The sequence below is a fragment of the Morus notabilis genome, unplaced genomic scaffold (assembly GCF_000414095.1).
Source record: "Morus notabilis unplaced genomic scaffold, ASM41409v2 Scaffold604, whole genome shotgun sequence".
NCBI lineage: Eukaryota > Viridiplantae > Streptophyta > Magnoliopsida > Rosales > Moraceae > Morus > Morus notabilis.
In genome coordinates, this window is record NW_010362300.1 from 277744 (window position 1) to 305185 (window position 27442).

At 34.1% G+C, this 27442-nt stretch overlaps 4 protein-coding genes across 8 annotated transcripts; 1 reads left to right on the forward strand and 3 right to left on the reverse strand.

The window, feature by feature from the left end:
• Nucleotides 1-6852: 6852 nt before the first annotated feature.
• Nucleotides 6853-9615, reverse strand: LOC21403008 (cytochrome P450 CYP736A12). Of its 2 annotated transcripts, XR_002902503.1 has the most exons (3): nucleotides 8658-9615; nucleotides 7505-8189; nucleotides 6853-7061 (listed from the first exon to the last, which is right to left on the reverse strand). XR_002902503.1 is itself a non-coding variant. In XM_010101610.2 (2 exons), the coding sequence occupies exons 1-2, from the start codon at nucleotides 9540-9542 to the stop codon at nucleotides 7572-7574; spliced, it is 1503 nt and encodes a 500-aa protein (XP_010099912.1). In that variant the 5' UTR covers nucleotides 9543-9615; the 3' UTR covers nucleotides 7329-7571. The 2 variants fall into 2 exon arrangements, 1 of the variants encoding a protein (XP_010099912.1); XM_010101610.2 differs by lacking the exon at nucleotides 6853-7061 and having other exon boundaries at nucleotides 7329-8189.
• Nucleotides 9616-12398: 2783 nt separating this feature from the next.
• LOC21403009 (ABC transporter F family member 4) lies at nucleotides 12399-15721 on the reverse strand. 2 transcript variants are annotated; one of them, XM_024167855.1, is made up of 2 exons: nucleotides 15572-15721; nucleotides 12399-14743 (listed from the first exon to the last, which is right to left on the reverse strand). In XM_024167855.1, the coding sequence occupies exon 2, from the start codon at nucleotides 14728-14730 to the stop codon at nucleotides 12544-12546; it is 2187 nt and encodes a 728-aa protein (XP_024023623.1). In that variant the 5' UTR covers nucleotides 14731-14743; nucleotides 15572-15721; the 3' UTR covers nucleotides 12399-12543. The 2 variants fall into 2 exon arrangements, with proteins under 2 accessions (XP_024023623.1, XP_010099913.1); XM_010101611.2 differs by having other exon boundaries at nucleotides 15607-15640.
• Nucleotides 15722-19290: 3569 nt separating this feature from the next.
• Nucleotides 19291-21860, forward strand: LOC21403010 (pentatricopeptide repeat-containing protein At4g39620, chloroplastic). Its single transcript, XM_010101612.2, has 2 exons — nucleotides 19291-19660; nucleotides 20451-21860. The coding sequence occupies exons 1-2, from the start codon at nucleotides 19316-19318 to the stop codon at nucleotides 21561-21563; spliced, it is 1458 nt and encodes a 485-aa protein (XP_010099914.1). The 5' UTR covers nucleotides 19291-19315; the 3' UTR covers nucleotides 21564-21860.
• Nucleotides 21861-22969: 1109 nt separating this feature from the next.
• On the reverse strand, nucleotides 22970-26515 carry LOC21403011. 3 transcript variants are annotated; one of them, XM_024167875.1, is made up of 7 exons: nucleotides 26436-26515; nucleotides 26070-26210; nucleotides 25131-25463; nucleotides 24990-25036; nucleotides 24678-24740; nucleotides 24182-24314; nucleotides 22973-23158 (listed from the first exon to the last, which is right to left on the reverse strand). In XM_024167875.1, the coding sequence occupies exons 2-7, from the start codon at nucleotides 26167-26169 to the stop codon at nucleotides 23142-23144; spliced, it is 693 nt and encodes a 230-aa protein (XP_024023643.1). In that variant the 5' UTR covers nucleotides 26170-26210; nucleotides 26436-26515; the 3' UTR covers nucleotides 22973-23141. The 3 variants fall into 3 exon arrangements, with proteins under 3 accessions (XP_024023645.1, XP_024023643.1, XP_024023644.1); XM_024167876.1 differs by having other exon boundaries at nucleotides 26070-26204; nucleotides 26436-26514; XM_024167877.1 differs by lacking the exon at nucleotides 26436-26515 and having other exon boundaries at nucleotides 22970-23158; nucleotides 25131-25368; nucleotides 26070-26142.
• Between the last annotated feature and the right edge of the window lie 927 nt (nucleotides 26516-27442).

The following is a 27442-nucleotide window of genomic DNA, read 5'->3' on the forward strand; positions in this document are numbered from 1 at the left end:
TCTCATATAAATCATATTTTAATTCAAATTAAAATTTAAAATGGGTGAAATTTTTTTAGATGTTTTGGAATTATTGAATTGTCTTGACGCAGCCGATCAATAATTGTCTTGACGCAGCCGAGATGTGACAAAAGTCCGCACGTGGGATCCACTTGTTGTAATTATTGAATTGTTTTGTTGAAAAAAAAATCTTATCCTGTACATTCATGCGAATGAATGATGAAGCGAAATCATGGGGAAAAAAACAAAATTATCAATATAGAGATATTTTTTGGGATAGGATTTTTTTAATTATTTTTCTTGTTTTTTTTGGCCTTTTTCACTTTATTTATTTATTTACGCTTATTTTTGTTTTCTTTTGAAAGGAATGATTTTATTGGTTAACAATATATAAAAGAGTTAAAAAGACTTTGATAGTACCTTTTTTTAAGGAATAAATAGAAAAATAGACGAAGATTTTAGATGAATTAAAATTAATAAATTAATAATTTATATAAGTTAATAAATAGGTTAAATTATTATTTTCGTCCATAACTTGTTTACTTATGAACCATAACTTGATAAGTTATTCACGATTTTTATTCATAATTTGTCTGGCTATGAACCATAACTTGATAAGTTTGTCTATAACTTATCTGGTTATAAACCATAACTTGACAAGTTATGGCCTATTAATTTCTATACCTAAAAGTTGGCCTATATACTTTCTTAAGCTTTTCATATTAGCCTATTTTCTATTATTTCCGTTTTTCTTAATTGTCACGTGACGACAAGTTATGGCCTATTAATTTCTATACCTAAAAGTTGGCCTATATACTTTCTTAAGCTTTTCATATTAGCCTATTTTCTACTATTTCTATTTTTTTTTAATTGTCACGTGATGGTAGGGATGTAAGAATTGAGCCTGAATTTGATTAATATGTCCGACTCGACCTGATCCGACCCAAAAATATAGGGTTATATATATATATATATATATTTTTTAAAATCATATTCAAATAGGCTCAACCCACAATGTGCGGGTTGGGCCGTGGGGCGGGCAGTATTTAGCCAGATTTGCCCTGACCTGGCTGTTTCTGAATCCCCTAAGTTTGTAAACCTAATTTCCCAAATCATTGCCTCCTCCTAATTTACTTCTCGCCTCCCTCTGTCCCTCAATCTCGATCTCGCCTCCGCCTCACCTTCAGTCTCGCACTCTCGCCTCCCCCTCACCCTTAGTCTCGTACTCTCGATCTCGCCTCTCTCACCCTCAGTCTCGCACTCTCTCGATCTCGCCTCCCTTTGTCCCTCGGTCTTGATCTCGCCTCCCTCTGTCCCTCAGTCTCGATCTTGCCTCTGCCTCACCCTCAGTCTCGCACTCTCGCCTCCCCCTCACCCTCAGTCTCGCACTCTCGCCTCCCCCTCACCCTCAGTCTCGCACTCTCGATCTCGCTTCCCTCACCCTCAGTTTTGCACTATCTCAATCTCGCCTCCCTCTGTCCTTCAGTCTCGATCTCGCATCCGCCCCACCATCAGTCTCGCACTCTCGCCTCCCCCTCAGTCTCGCACTTTCGATTTCACCTCGCTCACCCGCAGTCTCGCATTCTCACCTCACCCTCACCCTCAGTCTCGCACTCTCGATCTCGCCTCCCTCAGTCTCAGTCTCGCGCTCTCTCGATCTCGCCTCCCTCAGTCTCGCACTCTTTCATTCCTTAATCTACGTTCCTCTTCTTCTTCTCTATGCCTCTTCTTTGAACAAATTATTTGAAATCTTCATTAAAGACAATCGGTAAGAGACTGTAAACTCTCCGTGCCTCTTTATTGAAGTGTTTTTTTTCCTTTTTTTTGTTTGATTACTTAACTTGGTTTTCTTAATTTTGATTGCCTAATTCGAGGTTTTTTTCCTTCCTTTCGGACTTCTTTTTGTTTTCTTTTTTATGATTTCTGAATTGGTTTTCTTTTGCCTGATTTAGGGTTCTTTCTGAATTGGTTTTCTAATTTCTTTTTGCGTTCGTATGAATGTTTACAGGGCTGTTCTTTTTTCTGATTGAAGAGTTTTTTTTTCCTTTCATGTATTTGTGTCATATTGATTATATTACGCCATATTGATTATATTGAATACAAATCAAATAAGATTTTTGTTTTTGTTTCCAAAAATCTTAACTCTCGTTTGATGTTGGTACTCATTTTTTATAATATTGAGCTTTAATAATATGGTATTCGTTTATTGTTTCCAAAATCTTGACTCTCATTTGATGTTGGTTTCTGGTTTTTTGTTTCCAGTCGAGGAATAAGAGTGAAGACTGAAGAGGCATTTTCAGTCTATAGTCTATACCCGAAAAAGATTAAGAAGAAGGCAAGGCTAAAACAGAAAGGTTAGATTTTTTGTTTTTTGTTTTCTGTTTGTTTTGTGATAACTGAAAACTGAGAAATATTATGTTTTCATGAGAACTGAGATGAATTGATTTTAAGTTAGTCTCTATGCTTAGTCTCAATCATATGTTATCTGTTTTTAGGTTAATTTGTGTGCTAGATGGAAAAATTTATCAGCCACCCGACACAAAATTTATCATTCACCCTTGTGTTGGATTATTTGACATATTGTTTCTCTATAGTGTATGATTCTTGCACTTCTGAAACATTAGCAAAGAATGTGAAGGATAGTATGTACCGGCTGCATGAGGTTTATAGTGGGGACAAAGGTAAATCTGTGGCTAATGAATCTGGTAGGCATGCGGCAACAACAAGTACAAATGAGGGAAAAACGGACGCAGAAGGAAAAGGGTGTTTGTGGAGCTCCTTTGTTAGGAAAATGAAGGAGAAGAATGTGAATGAGCACAAAAATGATGTGGACAGATACTTGACTGACCCTATAGAGGATCCAACTCGGTCAAATTTTGATGTTTTAGATTGGTGGAAGAATAATGCAACCAATTACAAGGTTCTCTCACTAGTTGCAAGAGACATTCTTGTCATTCATGTTTCAACGGTAGCCTCAGAATCTGCTTTTAGTACCAGAGGCTGCATCCTCGATCCCTTTAGGAGTTCATTGAGCCCCAAGATGGTGGAGGCATTGATTTGTACACAAAATTAGTTGCGTAGTCGTGAGCACATCAACCTTATTGACATGGAAGAGTTTAATTAATATGAAGATATTGAGTCGGGTAATATTTTTACGTTTTACTTGTTATTTTTTAACTTTATTTCATCTACTTGTTGTTTATTTTGTTGTCCTAAACCTGATTCTAATGATTTTTTTGTTATGTTTTCTTCTTAAGATTTGTCAAATTCTGTTGCAACACATGAGGGGCAAGCTGGGAATGGAGGTGCTATTATTCTGGATTAAATTGTTTGGAGTGGACTAAATTTCTTATTTTGCTAGACTATATGGACTGTTTATTTGACGCATTGTCAATTTTATTTCTGAATTTTATTGACTGTTAAGAAGTATGTTTGATGTTATGTTAATGCTTATGGACTGTTTATGGACTTTATGCTTTTGGACTGTTAAAAGAGGTATGAAGTCATACATTAAAACTTTTCCTGCGGATGTAGATAGCATGTGAATTTAGTAAAAGATTCGCGTGATAACATGTGAATTTAGGAAGAAAATTGCTTCAATAACATTTGGACACAATCCCAATATTCAGGGCCCAAGCCTGTCAACCCGACTAACCCGAGCCTACCCGAAGTCACCCGACAGGTTACAGGTTTGTGGACTTATGAGGGTGTTACAGCCTAAAGTTTTCTCAACCTGCACAGTGCGGCTCGGCCCAATTTTTTGGCCCAACTTGAGCCTACCCGAGCGAATTACACCCCTACTTCTAAAGGCAGGTTCAACCAGACCTGGAGGCCAATTTTTGTTTAAAAAAATGAGAAAATTACTTAACTTATCCTTAGAACATATAACTCTAGGTCTTACTTATTACTCTTAATTAATACCCTTTTAACTAGTATAATTATTTAATTAAAAAAGATATTAATCAATAGTAAGGAGTGAAAATTCAAATTTATACATTTTAAAGGGTATGTGTCTACTTTTTCTATAAAAAAATATTGGACATTAAACATGAGTATGATTAAGATAATTTTTTAACGGGAATGAAATATATTTATTAAAGAGCCACTAAAAGATTAGGATACAAGACAACACTAAAATCAAGAAACGGGTGTCACTCATATAATTAGACAATACAAACACATCCTGTCACAAAAACGAAGAAGAGTCCTCCATAAACTGGCACTAGAACAAGGTCTGGCCACGTAAAAATGACTCAAGATGAGCTACAATGACTATTAATGAGATTGGATGTCTACAACTAGCTACAACGTACTTAATCTAATGTATTTTTTGATGAGTTATTAATGTTTCTTTTTTTCATAAGTCTTGTAAAATATGAAAGAATTAAATAACTCATGATTCATTTTAGTCACTTTAAAAAGTTAAGAAAAAACAATTAACTTTTACTTTTTTAAAGAAAAAAACTAAGGCCTCATTCATTTTACCGATTCGAGTTTTTAGTTTTAAGTTTCTACAGTTAAAAACTCTCAGAAAATGTCACTTCTAACTTTTTTTGCTACAGTTAAAAGCTCTCAAAAAATGTCACATCTCAGCTCGAATTGAAAACTTAAATCCGCGAAGCGAATGAGGTCTAAGTGGTGCTTTTAATTTCAGTCTTTTACACATTTTTCTTTTTTTTTTAAAGCTCATTGGATTTGTTTAGGCCTAACCTACACGCCTTTCCACGAGCAGTTTGCGTTTCACTACCTCCCAACCCATCCTTGAGAAAACCTAACCTGCACCCGACCGAACTCGTCAACCTGCCCGCCTTTGCACTTTTTCTTGTCCCGATTGAATAAAATGCATCCGTATCATAAATATATATAAGCATGATCTTAAATCCGGTGGTTATCGGTCTGGTAAGTGTAAATTTTTTCATATGAAAATGTAATTTTTTAGGATAACATGGAAATAAGTTTAATGTAACATGATTGTAAATTATATTTCATTGAGTGTTATACATAAACAAAATGAGTTACGTAAATATACAAATAATATTACACTGACGAACAAAAAAAAATATATTACATGTATTGAATTGGTATAGCCACCAGATTGAAGACATTTCCATACATATGGTTAACAATAAATAGTATAACAACAAAGACTTCATATATCCTAAACCAATATTCCATTTTTTTTCAAGTTATTGTTGCGTAAAACAAATGCCTTGTTATACCCCAGTTCTAGACGTTACACGCAGACACGGAGTTAGGTGATAAATAGTGGCAGCAAGTGCCACCACTCTACTGGAAAAAAAAAATATATATATATATTGTTATCTAATTCATTTTTCAGCTTCTTTTATCTTTCTTCACAACTTCTTTTTCATTGCCCCAGAGCCTGATAGAGTACTCTCTTTTCCCCCCTTTTAACTCCAAACCGTTTAACTCATTTTCCTCTTCCAAAATATTTTAAACTTTATTACAAAAGAGATGACGTACTATTATATTGAAATAAGCATAATTAGTTCTTATACCCACCAAGTTGGATTCTAGCTTAAAATACATAGCTTACTCAACTAAAATTTGTTATTAAGAATATTATAATTTTTTTATTTTTTTTTATTATTCTACCTTATAAAATCTTTGTCTCTATTTGTCATTCTAAAATCAAAATCCTAGCTCCATCACTAATTACGCGTAGGAATATGGAACAGTTACAAATTCTCTCTGTGTGTTGGGGATATACTAGCGTCACTCTTTCTGATACTCTCTTTGTCACTTTATGTGTTCATTGTTTGACGCGTAAACTTTACTATCTCATTTTTATTTAAATAATACATCATATTAGTTGAGTCTATATATCAAATAATGAATACATAAAGTGATAAAGAGAGTGTAAGAAAGAGTGACGCTATCATTTCTATTTTAGAAATACATATGTGAGTGTGTGTTGGAAAAATCAAACTTTTTTTCCCGCGAAAATTGCTTCAACAACCGTTTGAAAATAATTTCCAATCTTACAGCTAAGTTGTAAAAAGTGGATTTTATAAAGTGAATGGAGTAGCCAATTTATATTCAGAAAATAGTAGAAAATAGGCCAATATGAAAAGCTTAAGAAAGTATATAGGCTAATTTTTAGTTATAGAAATTAATAGGCCATAATTTGTCAAGTTATGGTTCATAACCAGATAAATTATGGACAAACTTGTCAAGTTATGGTTCATAACCAAACAAGTTATGGACAATTATGGACAATAACTTGTCAAGTTATGGTTCATAACCAAACAAGTTATGGACAATAACTTGTCAAGTTACGGTTCATAACTAGACAAGTTATGGACGAAAACAGTAATTTGACATATTTATTAACTTATGTAAACTATTGGCCTATTAATTTTAATTCATCTCAAGTCTTGGCCTATTTTTCTCTTTCTCCCTTTATATTCACGTGTTACTTGTTAAAGGAAATGACCAAGAGTGAGAGAGAATAAGAGTAAATTGCATACACCCTAAACTATTCATTTTTTCTATAATAGAGGCTTTCAATTTTAGAAAATTGCACCTGAATTTTAAAATCACTAGCAATTGAGGTCTAATAGCTAACAAATGTTGATTTAAAACACAAAATTAGCACATAAAATACAAAGTCATTATTTTTCAAACCACGTCATGTGTAAATCTCGTGTCTCACGAACAGACAATTTAATAACATTATCAGCAATTGAACTTCAATTTCTATCAATTTTAAAGTTTAAGGTGGATTTTGACAAAACTGATAGATTGCGTTGTACGTAAAGAATAAGAGTTATAGATCTCTCATATTAATACGGAACAAAAGTAGGGAACGTTATCATCAAAACGGCTTGCTTTCTATAACCAACAATAGAGTTTCTAAACAAGGAATTCTAGGACGTGCTTTTATCTCTTGACAACAATCAATTCTATGACACAGATAGCCAACCCTCAAATCCGGTTATTAGCTAACTATTCCTACACTTTTCCTTCTTTCACTTTGGTTGGTTCTTCTTCTTCCTTTTTTTTCCGCAAAAGTAAGAGTTTACATTCTAAGAGAACAACTGAAACCAAAAACACATCATTAGAAAACTATAAAAATTTGGACATGGTATAACTGTTAGTTTACCAATCCATCCCAAAAGCTTAAGCTATTAGGAGGTGGGTCAACAATAGTTTTATGCTTTAACACTCCCCTTCACGTGTGGGCTGGACAATAGACAATCGTGTGGGTAAATTAATTAGAAAGCCCAACACGTGAATATTTAAGCCCGAGATATATAAAGACTCAACACATGATGACAATTTAAATGGAGATAAAGAGTGCAATTACTGAAGTTTGAACTCAGGACCTCCCATTTTAATACCATGTTAATTTACCAATCTATTTCAAAAGCTTGAACTATTAGGAGGTGGGCCAATAATAGTTATATACTTTAACAATAATAACGAGTAATGCTACGTGTCACAATACTTCCATTGAGATTCGTAGAGTTTAACACAATACCTTTTGATTGGTTAAAAAACCAGAAGTGAGCATCATTCACTCATGATATTTTGCATTTTTCGACGAATTAATATTTCTGAAGGCGACAAGTGGGAATGGCCATAAGATGGTTGGCCCTCGGAGTTGTCAAACCAAACTCTTCTTCCATGTCCAGTTCAGCGGGAAGCATACCATTTGGGAGTTCCCAATCAAAGCAGTGTACGAGTTGCGCCACAAGCAGCCTGACCACGGTCAGGCCTAGTTGCATTCCAGGACAACCTCTTCTTCCAGAGCCAAATGGGATAAGCTGAAAGTCTCTTCCCCTAAGATCTACACTACTCCCCACAAACCTTTCGGGGAAAAACTTCTCTGGATCAGTCCAAGAGTTGGGGTCTCTCCCGATCGCATATACGTTTATCATGACTCTCGACTTGTTTGGTATGTGAAAGCCGTTGACTATGCAGTCTTCCATGGCTGCATGAGGGATCAATAATGGTGCCACTGGATGCAGCCTCAGAGTTTCCTTTACTACCATGTCTAAGTACTCTAACCTTTCTAGGTCCGATTCTTCCACCGTTCTATCCATGCCCACCACGGTTTCTAGCTCTTTTTGGACTTTCTTTAGTACCCTTGGGTTCTTAATGAGTTCTGAGATTGCCCATTCTGTTGCTGTTGATGAAGTGTCCATTGAGCCTGCAACCATGTCCTGCAGCAAAGAAAAAAATCATAGTGGTGAAACTAGAGGAACTTCAACTGACAATGCTAACCATATTTGAACAAGAATCTCATATACCATTTCAATGAATGCAAAGAAAACAAGAAATGTGAGAGAAATTAATCCAAAAGCCTACAACTCTCTCTTTCCGGCTTTCTCTAAACTTAATTAAGAAAGCTGATTCTCTCAGTTAATTCTAATCAGTAAATTTCCGCTCTGATTTTCTCAACACAAATATATATGCACCTAACTACCAAAAAACAGTCCATAAAGAGGGATTCAAACTGAACGGAAAAGTGATGAGAAACCAATAGGTTCTTCCTAGCTACTGGCATGCTTAGGTGGCTTGTTATCGTATTTAGAAGCCATAGTTCAACATCTATGTAGACATCTTATATGATATGTGATGGTCTGACGGATTATCAAGTATAAAACAAATTTGGATGTAATAGCTCGTACCAGAATTATAGCTTTGATATTAGTCCGTTCAATGCGGTATTCAGACTCTTTAGACCCCATGAAGCTCAACATGACATCAACAAAGTCCTTGGTCTTACCAGCATCATCCTTGGATTGGATATGCTCATCGATGATCTTCTCAAAAAACTCATCGAACACCCTGCGAACTTTCTTCATGCGCTTAGTGAAGCCCTGCAGGTCAAGTGGAGCGATAAAAGGGATGTAATCTCCCAAGTTAGGAGTTGCAGCCAAGTGCATTCCCTCTTGGACAACGGCCTTGAAACCCCTCTCGTCAAATTCCTCATCAGAATACTTCTTTCCGAACACCATCCGACAAGTCATATCAGCGTTCAAGCACGTAATCCTGGCACTAAGATCAACAGCAACATGATCAAGAGCAGCCTCCCGAATGGACTTAATCGAAAGCCCAATTTCCTCCTTCCTCATCTCACTGAAAGTGCTGATTTTGTGACTGCTAAGCAGTTCTAGAGTGCACATCTTGCGTATGTCACGCCAGTAGGAACCATAAGGCGCAAACGACAAGTTCCTTTGCTCCCAAGATATGTGCTTTGCAGCTTCATGAGGCGGTCTGGTCGCAAACACAAGGTCGTGCGTCTTGAGAAACAGCTCCGCAGCTTCGGGGGATGAAACAATAACGGTGGGAATAAGGCCTAGTCTCATATGCATGATTGGACCATATTGTTTGGCTAGCTTCTGCAAATCATGATGTGGGAATTTCCCTAACAAGTGCAGGCTGCCAAAGAGAGGGAAGCCCTTCGGGCCAGGAGGTAGTTTCTTCGTATTTTCCTTGCTTTTCCATAGCTTTCCTTGCAGGACATAAAAAACTGTAATCAATAGTACAGCTATTGCCCAAAACCATGCCATTTTTTGCTCTTAAAAAAAAGCGAGGAAATTGAGCTGAGCAGTGATGAAATATACTCTTAGCTGCTGTATGTTGGGGTATTTATCCACAACTTATATATTACAGACAAAGTAAAAGACATGGTTTTAGTTAGATACAATGCCAAAGCATGTTTATTTGTTGTTACTGAATTTTTTATGGAAAAAAGATTTTGATACTTTGTTTTTGGTGCTTCCAGTTTTCTTGTTCAAGCCGGCACTAAGGAAGTGAGCTAAATATTCAAGGATACAAGTGGATGCCTTTGATAGGTTAAGCCCGTTCGGTTTTTTAATTCGAGTTTTTAATTTGAATGTTTTTTAATTCGAGTTTTTAATTTGAATTGAGATGTGATGTTGTGTGAGAGTTTTTTACTGTAATAAAAAAGTTTAATGTAACTGTTTCTGAAAATTTTTTACTGTAACAAAACTCAAATTCTAAATTCAAATCAACAAAAAAAAAAAAAAAAAAACGGAACCTAAAAATATTTTGGATCAAAGAAAATGCAGAAATACAAGGCAATAGTTTTAGTTGGTATTGTGCAAATGAAAGGCCAATCAATCATGTGGTCCATGGAAACAAAAAAAAAAAAGTCTTTCAGTAATTAATTTAGCAGTTGGTGATATGACTGCAAAGAAATTGCAAGATAGCCAGTAGATTTGATGGATGAGACATCTCCAGGGTAGGGTAAGTTATTTGATTAATTTTAAGGAGATCTCTATGGTACGATCTAGAAAAATTACTACCTAGAGGTCTTTTTTTATCAATCGGTTCTACATATTTTGTATTTTAATGTGATTTTTATCATATTAAACAGTTAAAAAAGTACATTATTCGTAAGAGAGTCTATCATAAAAGGACACAAATTTTAATTTAGATTGGACTTTCCTTTTCTTTTTTTTTTTTAACAAAAAGAGTCAAAATAAAAGACGTGTAGAAAAAAAAAATCGACAAAAATGTAGAGAAGAAATGGGAGGCCTTTTTCTTTTTGTCTTGTTGCTTGTTACCATTATGTTTGTAGAAATGGGTTACTTCAGCTTTTTGTTTAGTTCCACAAGATATTAAAAAGTTGATATGGATGGTGATAGCAACTTCAATCTTTAGAATTTCCATTTAGTACAGTTGAAAGCTAGAAACGTTTGTTTCTCATGCTATTTATTTTAATGTGATTTTAATTAAATTCAACTATTAAAAATGTGTAATATTGATAAGAAGTCTTATTATAGAAGGATCCTAATTTTAATTTAGATAGGAATTTTTTTAACAAAAAAAATCAAAATAAAAGACGCGCAAAAAAAAAAAAAAAAAAAAAAAAAAAAAAAAAAAAAAACTTTTGACAAAAATGTTTGAGAAGGCCTTTTTTTCTTGCATCAAAGGGAGGCCTTTTTTTCTTTTTGTCTTTGAAGCTTTTGATCATTTTGTAGAAGGCAAAATGGGTTTCTTCGGCTCTTTGTTTTGTTCAACAAATATCAAAACGTTGATAGGGATGGACTATGGATATGGCAATTTCAATATTTAGAATTACAATTTAATACAGCTAAAAGCTACGGTTTTAAAGGGGCTGAGATATCCAAGTCCTCAATTTTTTTATAGTTTTCTTATCTCTTGAGTCCCCTAAATGTGTGTAAGTGTGTACGTGTGTCCACTAAGATTTAGGGTTGTTCTTTTGAAATATAACTTGAGTGTAATTTTTTAGTTGAATTTGAGTTATAACTTGAGTTGAAGTTAGAACTTGAATAAAGTTGAGTAAAATTAAATAAAGTTGAAACTTAAAAGAACGTGAACTTGAATAAAGTTGAAACTTGAGTTGTCTTTTTTTAAGTTTTTTAGACAAAAGAACATGCCCAGTACTCTCGTGATTTTAGTTTTTTGAATAAAGTGAGAGTCATAAGTTCCAAACCGTATTATAAAAAAAAATCCATAAATGCCAAAATACATCCTTTACTTTACTAGAGAATCCTTACGTTTAGAATACGTGATGTCATAAAACTATGTTCTATAACATTATCTTGTGTGATTTAGTGAGTACTACTTGTGCAATGTTTATTCATGTTTTTGTTTTTGTTTGAGTTTCGAGTTGTGATTCTTTGAAATTATAATGCATGTACACATTAGTATGACAAAGATAAGTATAATACAAAATCCATACAGATCATCAAATCTCGGCCTTCTTCAACAGTGCCAAATCTAAAACCATGTAATGCTTGTTCGAGGGTGAACCGAGCATATTTGATACAAAATCCAAACTCCAAAATTCAGGGGTGAAGAATTCGAGGTTTGAAGATAAATATGTAAAATAAACCATACTATTCTATTTCTATTTGTTTACTTGCTATAATAAAAAAAAAAAATACGAGATAAATCTTAAGTGGTTGCATGAATAGTCTAATAGTAATTTTACAAAAAATTCAATTACATCTTTAGAACTTCGAATTCTGAACTTCCAACAAAAAAAATAAAAAAAATAAGATCTCATTGTCATATGTGGTATGTACCCACATGGGACATCCAATAAAAATAATATCTTTCATCTTCTTGAAGAAAATCAATTATTCATTCCAAAACAACCATACCAATAATTTTCAAGTACTTATTTTCTTCCCCATTAAAAGTAGAGCAAATGGGCATTGAACCAGAAAACGGTTCCCAATTTTATTGTCTTTTTCTATAAAATAAAATATATGTTGGAGAACGATAACTAGGACTCTATTCATTTGAGGGCCACAATCTATTTGAACAATCCGATAATAAAATTTGCAATAGCCATAGAATCAAATAAATAAATATTTAATATGTATGTATGTATGTATGTAAAAAAAATAAAAATAAAAAAATAACTCCTACAGAAAACCCAAGTTCATAAGTTCAGCGAATAAGGTTATAATATTAATCATACCACTCAAAAATAATAAGGAAAAAAAAAAAAACAGAGCAAAAGCCTGAAAAATTTTGGTTGTGAAGGGTATAAACATCATCATGGAGACATAATTACTCATCAACTTCAGCTTTAATCTCTCTTTGTAGCTCCTCCTTGTACTCCTCAAAAGTCCCCGGGAAAGACCGTACAGTACCATCCTCGACGACCCAAATTTCGCTCTTTTCCTCGTCCTCGCATACGCGCGATATCAGCCTCGAATCGTGACTGACTAGCACGACTCCGCCGGTAAATTCATCAAGCGCATCAGCCAGCGCGTCTATACTTTGCATATCCAAGTGATTTGTAGGCTCATCCAACAGCAATATGTGGGGCCTTGACATGGATATTGAGGTGAAGACAACTCGAGCTTTCTGCCCCCCGGATAACTTTGCAATTGGAGTGAGATGGTTGTGGCTGGGGAGTCCAAATTTTCCGAGGTTTGCACGGACAGCCTCTTGCTTGCTAAGACCCTCTTGGTCTGGATGGAGACGAAGAAGATACTGAACCGGCGTTTCATCCATTGTCAAGAGGTCCACGAAATGCTGGGAGTACCTACCAATCCTCAACTTTTGACTCCTCCGTACTTCACCTTCACTGGGAACCAAATCACCCGCAAGAAGGTTGAGCAATGTAGATTTTCCAGCTCCGTTAGGTCCAACAATAGCAACTCGGGTCCCCATATCAATGCCCACATCGACATTCGACAGCCTGAAATCTGGCCGATTCAGATAACTGAAGCTGACTTCAATTAGTTGCAAGAGTGGAGGCGTAAGCTCAGTAGGTTCGGGAAAGTGAAACGCCACACTGTAATCCCGCCACTTCTGCGGGACCTCAGGTGGTGTGTTGTCATCCTCATCAGCATTGTTCTTGCCTTTACCCTTGCTTTTCGATGCTCCCTTAGCTTGCACAAACTTTGCTCGGTCCTTGACCTTCTCCTGCTGAGCCCGATTCCCACTCCTTTTAGCAGCCCTCACCTGCTTGTCGTAAATCTCAAACTTCTTATTGACCTCTTTGCGACGTTGCTCGTACCCGCTTTCAAAATCATCGAAGTTTCCACGGTAGAAGTGGAGTTTCAGATCATGTAGATGAATAATCTCGGTGCAAACTGTGTTTAGGAAATCCCGATCATGTGAAACAACAACCAAGGTTTTCTTCCATCTACACAAGTATTCTTCCAACCACAAAACAGCCCTTAGGTCAAGATGGTTAGTGGGCTCGTCAAGCAACAAAAGAGTTGGCTGCACAAAGAGTGCCCTAGCTAATGAAATCCTCATTCTCCAACCACCACTAAATGACCGAGTTGGACGGCCTTGCATATCCTTTGTGAATCCCAACCCAGCAAGAATCTTTGAGGCTTGAGATTCTGCAGCGTCTGACCCCATTAATTGCAATTTTTCATATAATTCAGCAAGCTTCTCTCCCGCATCATTGTCATCATAGTCGTCATCTTTTTCATCACTCTCTGCAGTTGAACCTGAGCTCTGCAATGTTGCAACCTCTTGCCGAAGTTTGACAAGTTCTTCATTAGCTGAAACGACTGCTTCAAGCGCAGTTTTATCATCACCAACAATCTCTTGTTCAACTAGGAGCACATCAATGTTTTTTGGCACTGGAATCTTCCTCCAGGCAAGAAGCTTCAATAGAGTGGATTTGCCTTTACCATTTGGTCCAACCAAACCATACCTCTTACCATGAGATATTTTCACCGATGTATTCTTCAAAAGTTCCTTTCCCCGAGCTGACACAGAAAAATTCTCAATTGTTATATCCTTGACATTAGCATTAAGATCATCTTCCCCATCCAGAACCGATGCCCGACTTCCAATAACCACGGTGAACGCATCACGGTCATCTTTAAGAGCCTCCCTCTTCGCCTGCTCAACAGCATGGGCGGCAAGAAGATCCTTCTTTTCACGCTTTCTCAACTCTTTGTCTGTAATTGACACATCAAGGGTCTTGGAATCAGGCCTTTTCTGCTGATTGGACCGTTTGCGCGCACCATCTTCTTGTTGTTCATCTCCTGAAACATAGTCCTCTTCTTCATCATCAGATGGAGGAAGGTCAACACCGTCGATATAAGACGAAACTTTCGGAGCTGTTTTCACCTTTGTGGTCGAGGAAGAAACTTTCTTGGGCTTATCGGGTTTCGGCTCCATGACAGCCAGTAAAGCAGAGACAGCAGGCTTTTTCCCGTCTTTAGAGCTGCCGGTCTTAGCCTTCGCAACTCCACCAGCATCTTCTGCCTTCTTCTTCCCCATTGCAGATACAGATCTGAAAGGAAGGGAACAATATATTAACATTAAACCTAATTACTTCACTTGATGTTTCAAATAAGAAAGGCACTAATATAAGGAAGGTTATATAAGAGAAGCGACAGGCTCCGGAAGACATTCCCATCCTCAACCTACAACAACCAATAATCAGCCGATCTCCTGCTTCCATATACACACAGTAGAGGCAGAGATTTTGATGTAGGACAGCAAGTTAGACTAGGATTAGGAATCTTTGTTAGATTAATTACATTTTAATCTTTTTTATTTTAGTTGGTCTTCTATTCGTACTAGGAAGAACATAATAAAATTAAGTCACTGAAAATTTTACTACCCAAGAAAAATTCAAATCTAAGAAGAAGTCCAAGGTTCATAAACAAGAAACAAAAACAAAAAAAAATTGGAGGAGTGGAGACAAAAGAGAGGCTTTTTTTGTAAACATAAAGGGGCTTTTTTTATGACATTGAACATTCAAAACTTTTATCAAGCCAATGAGAAAAACCAGAATACAAAAAAGAATGAAGTTTATAATAGGTAAACAAACACATGTAACGTTGTAACTACATTAGTGTTTTTTTTTCTAAAAATAAAGCCACCCCAGATAATATTTCAATCAAAATCTAAAGAATGTGCAGTTAATCCCAATTAACAAGCAGATTACACAGAACATTAAAGAGAGAGAGAAGTTTCATCCAGTCCATAACATTGTTGATTCTAACATAGCTCAAACTGAAGATCATCTAAAAGCAATTAGGGATTCCGAAATTCTATTTTCCAAATATTAGTTCAAAGTCAAGTATAGCAGAAATAAATATAAATTAATCATTACACTGGCAAGAGTCGAATCCAGAGTGAGCAGTTTACCAGATGTGTTGAGGGAGAGAGAGAGAGAGAGAGGAGAGCAAAGAATATGAAGATTAAGAGAGAGAAAAAGAGGTTAGTTGAAAAGGGAATCGGAAGAGGAACAGCACAAGAGAAGTACAAGAAGAACCCCGAGGACAGAGGTGACCACCGCTCGCTTTTATATAGATGCTACTATTATAAGCGGCGGCTGAAAAAAAAAACAAAAAACAAAAAACCAATTTAAAATAATATATTTTATAGTGTACTCGTTAAAAAAAAAAGAGTTTTTTTAACAATTGTTTTGAGAATTTTTTTAGAATTTAATGTTATAAAATTGCAATTATTATGTATTTACACGTGATTACCTTCTAAAATTTAAGAGTTTATTTATCAAGTTTAGTCTAATGGATTAGAACAGCCAAATATTCAAAATTCAAAATGTACTTAGTCAAGAAAAATATTTCGGAACCAATTTTACAAAATGCGCATTGTTCATATACTAAAAGTGATGTTATGTGAAAACGAGTTAATATATCCATATTAATATTATATTTGATGTAAATATTAATATTAATTCTATATTTACGTATTAAAAAAGTGTGAAAATAGTATATTTATATCTCATTTATTTTATCAATTTGAGTTTTTAATTTTAGGTTTCTACCGTTAAAAGCTTTTTGAGAATATCACATCTAACTTTTTCTACTTTAGTTAAAAGCTCTAAAAAATATCACATCTCAACTCAAATTGAAAACTCGAATATGCGAAATGAACGAGGCCTTAATGTGTTATTCTATTTTCTATTTCAATGTATCATGCTCAAATGTCATAATAATTAAATTTTGAAATTTGAAAAAATTAAATTTTAAAGTATAATTAGAAAAATCAATATATAAATTAACAAGAATCAAATGTTAAAGTTGAGATTTGTTCACTTTGTGGCAAACTTTTCACCAAATCTAATATTTATTTAATTTAACACAAAAAAATTAAAAAGTGATTTTCTTCACTTAAATGTGACATTGTATTAGATATGCTGTAACCACTATATTCTCATAGTACATTATGAAACAACTTATTATAAAGTGCTAGTCGCAAAAATAGTTATTATAAAATCTTATATTTACAAGTAATAACTATTGTTGGCGCTTTTTTTTTTTCTTTATGAAAATATTGTTGATAGTTCTTATATCCCATTGTGCCATCTCGTTCTAAATAATAAATCGTACCTTGATAGTGTTTGCGCACATATTAATTGCCTCTAGCCGTGATTTTATATTAAGCAAATCAAATAATTTTGGATTATTATCAATTTAAATCGTGGGGTGAATTCGGATAAATTTTTCGTTTACTTAAAAATTTTGTCTAAAACCGGGATAAATCTTGGACTTACAAAATTTGATGAGGCGATAAATCAAAATAAATCTGGGATGTATACCAAATGTTGGGTTTAGCAATTGATTTATTCAGAAAGTGTATAAATATATGAAAAATAACGAATTTAACTTATAACTTATAAATTTATCAATTAGTTTAATCAATACACCATTTTTTTCTTAAATAAAAAATCAATACACCATTTTATTTAAACGCTCAATCATTTAGATTTCCTCAACGTACCTAAGGAATTTACTAGTTGATATACTCAACAGCGATTAAGTTTACTCAGTAAATAATAAATTTACAAATTGACTAAATCAATATATTAGTAAATAATTTATTCACTTAAAGACTAAACATATTAACGAACATTGCTCCAAGTTTCGAGGGGAAAAAAAAAAACTTATTAGCTTAGTAAACATTACATTTACGCACTAAATAATTAAGTTAATCAATAAATATAGAATACGCTATGGTTTTTTAGAAAAGAAACAACACCAATTCGTTAATTCTCAAAATTGGCTAAAAAAAAGTTTCGACTCTTTTTTCAGTGGAAAATGATTAGGAGTACATCAGTATCACCATTAATAATAGGTGAATCCTACTTAAAACCTAAATTTTATTAGTGGATAGCGTTAAATATCACCGGTATCCAATAGCATTGCTCATTTTTTACATTTTTTTTATTTATATTTTTGTTTTAGAATACTATAATATTTATTATTTACTCTCAACTGCTTAACTTTAGAGTTCTTTTTTTTTTTTTTGCCTCCTAAATTTTTAAAGGTAAAAAAGAGATAGATACCTCTTATATTATATGAGTCTTAATTTTTACTATTTACTCTTTATTAATTTTTTTAATCAAATAATATTATTAGTCAAACTGTTATTAATTAAGAGTAAATTATAAAAGTTTAGACCCATCTATTTTAAAAATAAATTCAATAATTTTCTTATTTTTAAAAAATTTATATTATTAGAGTTGTAAATTTAGACTGTCATCCCACTTGGCTGCACAAATGGTGAAATTAGAACAAGCCGATTTTCATGAAAAAAAAAAAAATATATATATATATATATATATAGGTCAGTCTGCCCAGCCTGCTTGAGAATTGGACAACTCCAAATTCCAAAACCTTATGGGCCTGTTTGTTTGCGTTTTCATTTTTGTTTTTCACGGTTTTCAAAGCAAAAAAATGAAAACGGTATAGGTCAGTCTGCCCAGCCTGCTTGAGAATTGGACAACTCCAAATTCCAAAACCTTATGGGCCTGTTTGTTTGCGTTTTCATTTTTGTTTTTCACGGTTTTCAAAGCAAAAAAATGAAAACGGGTGTTAAAAACGTGTTTGGTGCAATTTTTTTTTCAAAAACAAAACCAAAAACGTTTTTGTCTTTTTGTGGAAATCAGAAAACGAAAAAAATGTGTTTTCATTTTCTCGTTTTCGTTTTCTGTTTTCTGAAAAACGGATTTCACTTTTTTTTTTTCATTTTCTTCCCTCTTTTCTGAAACCGTTTTTGTATTATATATGTTTATTTAATATATTTATTTAATATATTTAATAATATTATTTATTTAATATATTTAATAATATTATTTATTTAATATATTATTATTTATTTTCAAAAATTAAACCACCAAACGCAGTTTCAGTTTTTTTTTAAACTGAAATCAATCTCTAAATAAAACTACCAAACGCATTTTTAGAAATAATTCAAAAATGAAACTAAAAACGTTTTCATTTTCATTTTCGTACAGAAAATAAAAACGTTTTGGAATCAATTCCAAACGCACCCTATGGATTGGGCGGAATCGCTTTTATTCTTTATTAATAATCTCTTAATTAAAACATTTATTTAGTTAAAAATATTAATTAAGAATAAATAATAAAAATTTAAACTTATATCCGTTCATTTTACCAATTCGAGTTTTATTACAGTAAAAAGCTCTAAAAAATAGTTAGATCTAACTTTTTTGTTACAGTAAAAAGCTCTCACATAAAGTCACATCTCAATTCAAATTAAAAACTCGAATCAACGAACTAAACGGACCTTAGTCTATACGTATTCCTCCCTAAATTAATTTCCTCTACTAAAATTTCCATTAAAACAAATAAAATAGATAGATTTAGGCCATGTGATCTTTTTTTTCATTTATTTTTTACAAAAGTTTTTGTATTACAAAAAAAAAGTGGGTGTAATTAAAATTTAAGAAATAAAATGGTAGTTTTTAAAATTTATGACAATGAGGGAAAAAAAAAATCCAATTTGTTACAGATATCCTACGACTTCCCAAAAGAACAAAACCCACACCTCTGGTCTGAGAGAGTAGCATTTAGTTGGTAACACTAAAATGTCTGTTGAAGCTTCTAAATTCCTCTTCACCAAGAGTTACAGCTTCAACCAGCCATGGCTTCCGAGCAATCTCCATCATCAAGAGAGACCTAGACCTAGACCTGCGGGGACAATTTCTTGCGTTTCGACTCAGTCGAAGAGCAAGAGAAAATTGACGACAACGGCGAAGAGAGACGATTCGGAGGCTCTGGACCTGGTTCGTCTGCTCATGAGAAGCTTCAACAGCGATAAGGAGCCGTTGGTGAAGACGCTTAACAAGTATGTCAAGACTGTGAGAACAGAGCACTGTTTTCTTCTCTTCGAAGAGCTTGGGAGGAGCGATAAATGGCTTCAATGCCTCGAGGTTTTCCTCTCTCTCTCTCTCTCTCTCTCTCTCCCCTATCCTCTTTGTGGAAATAGAAATTTGCGTTTTTTAAGAGGTAAAAAGTTTCTTTGTCTGTTCATATATTGTGAAGAGTTTAGCTAATGAATTTTGAAAACCAAAGAGATCTATTGAATAGAAATTTGTGTTTTTTAGCGTTGTTTAATGTGTAAAGCATGGATTCAGATTTTAAATCCTATGGGGTAAAGGAATATAGTGGGTTATGTAATGGGATAAAAAAATATTTATATTTTTTTAAAAAAAAGGGGATTGAAACAATCCAATTCTCTTTGTAGTGCTTACTAAACTTGAGAATGGAAATTTTATCGATGTAGTTATTAAATTTTATTTATATAGTTTAATAAAGATTTGACGTATAACATGTGAAATTTTGAAGGTATCTAGGTAAAGTTGACATTATCTTGAACTGGAAATCAATACTAAAGGGTATAACGATTGGCATCCTTTTTTCTCATTCTCTATATTGTGTGCGGCTTATGAAATCCTTATTACTGATTTTGTGAGTAAGCACATGATTAGATTGGGAAAGTAATCACTCCTTTTTCATTTCCCTTTCATGCTAAGTAAACACGACCTTAATGTTTTCTTATAATCCTGACTTTGTTGGGGGATACCTGGAATACCGTAAAGTGTTTGAATAGTTTATCTTCTGTCTTCCAAATTTTATTCGTTTGGTTTATGGAAGAACATGGTTTTAGTGAATTTTATGAAGGAGAGACTATTGTTTTACTTATTCATCACCACAATACAGGTCTTCAGATGGATGCAGAAACAGCGTTGGTATATAGCCGATAATGGCGTCTATTCGAAATTGATCTCAGTAATGGGAAAGAAAGGTCAAACCAGAATGGCCATGTGGCTCTTCTCCGAGATGCGAAATAGCAGCTGCCGACCAGATACTTCTGTCTACAATGCGCTAATAACTGCCCACCTTCACTCCAGTGACAAAGTGAAGGCTTTGGACAAAGCTATTGGCTACTTTGAGAAGATGAAGGGAATCGAGCGGTGTAAACCCAACATTGTGACCTACAACATTCTCTTAAGAGCTTTTGCTCAAGCCCGAAATGTGCAGCGAGTTAATTCTCTGTTCAAAGATCTTGATGGGAGCATTGTTTCTCCTGATATCTACACCTACAATGGCGTGATGGATGCGTATGGGAAAAATGGGATGATTAGAGAAATGGAGTCTGTGCTTTCTTTGATGAAGAGCAATCATATCAAACCCGATATCATCACCTTTAACTTGTTGATTGATTCCTATGGGAAGAAGCAGGAGTTTGATAAAATGGAACAAGTGTTTAAGAGCTTACTACGATCCAAGGAGAGACCAACATTGCCTACATTCAATTCAATGATCATAAATTACGGGAAAGCACGGCGATTGGACAAAGCAGAAAATGTGTTTGAAAAGATGACCGACATGGGATACACACCGAGCTTCATCACATACGAGAGTCTTATAATGATGTATGGATATTGTGACTGTGTTTCCAGGGCTCAGGATATATTTAACAGGTTGGTTGAATCTGGGAAGGATATAAAGGTTTCGACATTAAATGCAATGCTTGATGTTTATTGCATGAATGGCTTGCCAATGGAAGCCCATAAGCTCTTTGAGGATTCAAAGAATATAGGAGTGGTTCCAAATTCATCTACATACAAACTTCTCTACAAAGCCTACACTAAAGCCAACATGAAGGAGCTTTTGGGGAACCTATTGAGGCATATGGAAAAGGATGGTATTGTCCCTAATAAGAGGTTCTTCCTTGAGGCCTTGGGAGCATTTTGCTCTTCAAATGCGAGTCCTGTTTCTATGAGTGCCACAGCTGCATCGAGCAGGCCAGAGAATAGTGTAAAAACTTAGAGATGAATAATAACTTGGTTTGTTCATTTTTCAGATCATTCTTTAACTAACCTCAGACTCAGATGAAATTCTGCGCTTTAAAGGGAAATCTTGAGAGGTTTCATAGATGCCAATGAGTAGTTAGTGCCATCCAATAATGTGGTACATATGTCTCTTGCTCTTGACGATTTCTGCCTTTGTAATGGCCCTCTTGATCATGTAATTTTTGTTGACCTATTTAATCATCAATGTCATATATGCCTCGGATTATGTCCATTTTCTTCTTCTGGGGCTTCCTTAGGATTATTCTTTTTAATTGAACCGGTCGTGGATTATTCTTGTTAATTGAATCATTCGTCTTTGTGGCTTTAAGATTTATTTAACAAAATCTCTTCCCAATTTCAGTTGTCAAGAGTTTTAATCCTTGTTTAACTGAAACTGTAGAATTTTTGTCTGTTCACGATTTTATAATTTTTGAACCATCGCCAATTGTTGCCAAGGAATAGAAAGAAACCGCACAGTGGGAAAGTGAGAAAGAAACAAATATAGAAAAAAATTCAAAAATGAAGGAGACTAAACAGAAACAATAGAGATGCACCCAAGAAGACCCTTCTCCTTCCCCCTTTTTAAGAAGAAAAGGAGAATCGCTTAAAAAAAATCGACAAGGATCCCGCTCTCCAAGTGCCTTCTACTTCTCATAGGCTATGAATCCATAGCAATTAGAGATGAAATTGTTTCTACACCTTCTTACTAATGGCAAAGAATTAAAAGCCCGTTTAGCTCGCTGATTTAAGTTTTTAATTTGAGTTGAGATATAATTTTATGTAAAAACTTTTTACTGCCCCGTTCATTTCACCGATTCGAGTTTAGAATTCGAGTTTTGCTACAGTAAAAAACTCTCAGAAACAATCACATCTAATTTTTTTGCTACAGTAAAAAGTTCTCACATAAAATCACATCTCAACTCGAATTAAAAACTCGAATCAACAAAGTAAACGGGTCATATAAAAAAAAAGTTAAATGTAACTGTTTCTAAGAGTTTTTTATTACAAAAAAACTCAAATTCTAAACTCAAATCGGTGAAATGAACGATACCATAAAACATGACATTTTGATCCATTTATTGACCGATACTTAATTTACTTTAGACATTAGGATCAGATAGTGTATCCAGAATTTCCTTTATTCTGGTTATGCAAATATAGTTCATTGACCACAAATAGAAGTAGCACAGCTGCCAAGGAATCTGTCACAAGTAGAGGAGATCCGTAGTTCCTTTTCGTACTATACAATTACCCCATTTTTAAAAATTAGGTTCTAGCCCAAACATGACGCAGAGATCATCTAACAGCAATAGTTAAAATATAGAGTTATATATAATTGCCTTAACTATGAAGCAAGCAACGACAGAACTAAGAAAATTTGCATTGGCAAATAAAAGATGAAATGTTTTACACTGTCTTTTGCATAGACCTTGATATGATAGTATCAGTGCATTGAAACTTGGCAAGGAATATTATACATTGTACACACATTCAAACGCCTTGATTTTTCAAGAGAACTCTCCAAGTCATGATTGACTACTTGAGCGAATTCCAGCTAACCCTCGTCGGATTCTGCACAAGATTCGAATTCCAACCAACAGAACAAAACTATGAGAAACAAGTGAACAGGTCAATTTGAGGGAAAAACACCCACTCCGCCATATCATATTGTATCAGTCCCCGTTTGCTTCATTAGTTTAGTTCAGTTTGAATAGTGAGCACAGTCTGAACTGGCGTTTTGTAAGCATGCAGTTTGAATTATCTTTCCCGTTAGAACTGAGTTAAACGGCCCAACTTAACCCCCATTTGGTTCAAGTTTTGTTGATTTGAATTTTTCTATTTGAATAGAAAAATTCAAACTGTGTAGTCTAAACTGTAGTTCGAATTAGCATTTGGAAATCCGGTTAAAATTTTAATTTTAATAGGGAATAAAATTTGATTTTGTGTTTGGCATGTGTAAAAAGCAGAGAGAGTGGGCACCTTTTTACTGTTAAAAAATGGTTTAAATGGTTGAACTTGAGGAGGAGAGCTAAACTCTAAGTTGGACTGTTAGACTGTTTAACTGAGTTCAAACATGGAATATAATTCCGACTGCGTGCTTAACAAACAGGAGTTCAAACTGTTTGAACTGAACTAAACCAGTTAAACAAACGGGGCATTAGAGTTTAGCTCCCCCTAGAGTTTAACATTTCAAACCATTTTTGAACAGTAAAAAGTGCCCACCCTCTCTGCTTTTCACACCTACCAAACACAAATTTGAATTTTATTCCCTATTCAAATTAAAACTTTAACTACACATCTAAACGTCAATTCAAACTGTAATTTAAACCACACAGTTTGCATTTTTCTGTTCAAATCAAAAAGTTCAAACTAACAAAATTCAAACAAGCGAACCAAACGGGGGCTCAATCCTTTTTAATTCATTATTGTCTTTTTGTCTAGAATGCAGAAAAATGCCAGAACGACTAGAAAGAAAGTTGATTTTGTCACTTCAAAAGTGTCAAAGGAATGTCCACTTTGCAGCTAAATGGCAAAGATGATTTCTTATATGGAGTTGAATTGATCATATCATAAAAAGAGACTTTGAAAAAATACCATTTATAGCTTCCATGTTGTCTTCCTTGTAAACACCAAGGGGTGAGCCACGGACGGATAAAAGCATCTCCCCAGGCTTCGGGAGCCTTAGCGTTTTGGGTGTCATTCCAACAGAGAGTCTTTGGCTACTCATCTGCAGCATTAATAGTTATTACTATTAGTTACGAAAATTACTTCACCATCTGATAGCAAACCCAATTGAGACACTCTTTTGGTTCAAGTATAAATCATGAAACTGACACCTATATGCCACAAACAAGCGAAGTTTAGCATCCATATGCTTCTGTAAGCTTTCCTTCATTAATCGCTTTCACAACGCTACAATCTCTAGTTGTGTATCGTAATGGACTTGTTTCCTATCCTACCAGCCCTCAGGCAAACCATTAGTAGTTAACACTAGTCATTAAAAAATGATATACGGTGGTCTCTTAATCAGAACTATTGATAAAACACCACACAAATATCTAATGGCGAAAACAAAAGAAAAGCTACAAACCCCAGGTGTTTGTAAAGCATCTTGCATTCCTAGCATATGGGTCTCCGAGGGTTCATCCAAAATCTACAAAATAGAAATTGCAGTAAGGAATATTTTAAAAGAAAGTCTGCATCTTTTTTCCGTATTACTTGAATAGTGCTTTGAAGTTTGAAACATGCTGTAAAAGTTACATTGCATAGGTATGTTAAGATATGTGAAATACAATAAGAAATTTTGAAAGAAAACTGTAACTTATTTTTTGCAAACAGGATTATACACATCAAAACACTCACAGAATCGTCGTATAAAATTCTAAATTGCAAGAGAACTTACGTAGTCTTTGATCTGCAGATCATCAGCAACTAGAAGTCTTGTTTTCACTGCCATCAACAAATTAATTAATGTACGATACAAAGTGCTGTAAGAAATTTGATCTGAATTCTAAAGCATTAGAAAACATGAATTTTCATATACCTGCTTTAGTAGAAAAATCAAAACCACCCAAAGATGTGATTGGAGCAGAATAATCAGAATAAGCGACGGACAATCGGTGCAGAAGGGAAGCATGGACATCTCTTCTATCATCCTTATCTACTTCGCCTTCTTTAGTATTCCATTGTAAGTCAGCGTGTCCATTTTCTCCATTTCTAACCACTGATAAGTTGGGAAAATTCTCCCCAAGAAATTGTAGTGCGGGGGTCTGCAGCTGCTCCTTGTTGAAATATGAGCGAAGCAAACGCAACTCTGTCAACAATCGCTCAATCTCTACATCGCGAATAGCCCTAATGGCAGCACTTTGTCTCTCAACTGATGAGTTGGAACAGGATAATAAAAGAATAAATTCAAAACGGAACATTTTTTCAGTTTACACAATGTAATGAAAGAGAATGAAAGCTGTTAATAGGTGAGATATAATTGCGACTCAAATTTAGAAAATTTGCATCTTAACATCCATCTAGTATTTGAACAAACTTTTTTACAAAAACGAAGTTTACCCTGAACGTTAAAATGAGGACAGTTCAATAAAAAAAAACTTTTGAAAACAGTAAGATGATGCAGGCAAAAACAAACTAACCAACACCCATAATAAAACAATAAAAAAATACTCAACTAAAACCATTTTTCATTGCGTCATTTAAACCAAAATAATAGTAACAATAGTAATAATAAAAAAGATGGATTATGGCTCACTTTCCCAGTTAGGCTCTTTCTCCAGATGCAATTCTCGATAATCTTAGCCCCAAACTCTTAAAAAGCCTTAATTTCAAGGTACTAACAAATATCCAGAAAATTTTTCTCAAAAAGAAAAAAAACAATAAATCAAAACAAAACATATTGGCAATCCAAGAGAACGTATTGAACATACACAAAGAAGAATTCTAAAAAAATAATATTATAAAAACAAAATTATACCATCTGGGTCTGTGAATTGAGCTTTTTCCTTCTCAATTTGAGGTTCTTTTACTTGGATTGGGTCATTTTTTGCGGTTTTCTTAACCTTTCGCCTTCCCATATAAACCAAGACTTACAAACCACAATCTCGATTTTCTGCAACTACAGAACACACGTAATTATAACCTAATTAACTTCACTTTCACACAAATTTCGAATCCATTTGTTTAACACTAAATTGTTTCTGAAAAAAATTGTTGTCTTTTTAACAATGGAAAATGTAAATACGTCAAAATTGAGTTTGGCCAACAATCAGGAAAACAGCTCTAATTGCTTCTTTTTAAGCAAATCAAACAGGAACAGGAGAGAAGAAATTTGAAAGTTTACCTGGAATCCAACGAACGGGAAGAGTAGTCGAGAACGAGCAACAAAAAATCACTTGAAATCTGTCTTTTTTTTTTTTTTTGGGCCCAGTGAACAAAGAAAAATTAGGGCTCATAAATACGCGAGCGAGAGGGAAAATTTTTTGAATTTTTCTTTTTCAAATGCTGCATATTTTTGGGCCTGGAGCAAAACAGTGCTCTTGGGCTATCTTTGTGGCCTCACTATGGCAACATTGGCCTTCTTTAGCCATCATTTTTTTAGAAAAGGATTATTATCACTCATCCCTGAACTTTAAGTTATTCTCAGTTCGTCCCACTAAATTTTAAAAATTTTCATTTTACCCTCTTAAATTTTAAATTATTTCTATTTAATCCATTCTATTGTAATTTCTAGTAAAATCATATAAAAAAAAAGAATAATGCAGTTATGTGGTCTTTCTGTTTAGATTTCTATAAAAAAAAAAGATAAAAACCACATGATCACACTTAACCTCATCATTTTTCCCTCTGATTTTAACAGAAATTACAATAAAATAGGTTAAGTGAAAACAATTCAAAGTTCATGGACAAAATGAGAGTTTTTAAAGTTTAAGGGGCGAACTGAGAATAACTCTAAAATTTACGGGGCACCAGTGAGAATAATCTTTTAAAAAATAATTACTTCCTAACCGTAATGGAGTCCTATTATTTATGTCATTCTAAAAAAAAAATGAAATAAATACCTTTTAAAATGCATGGGTGTTGAATATTTATGCCATTACTCTTAATTAATACTCTTTAGTGAAAGAACTATATTAGTCAAAAGGGTAATAATCAATAGTAAGAAGTAAAAATCTTGAACACTACAGTTTTAAAAGGTAAATTTTGTAATTTGCTCTTCTATATAAATAATAGGGTATCATGTGGCCTTTTATTTTCTCTTTATTAATTGAATGACAATTGTTTATTTTTAAACTGAGTGGCATAAATAATATTTTTTACCATCTTGAGTAGTATTTCTGATTTTTTTTC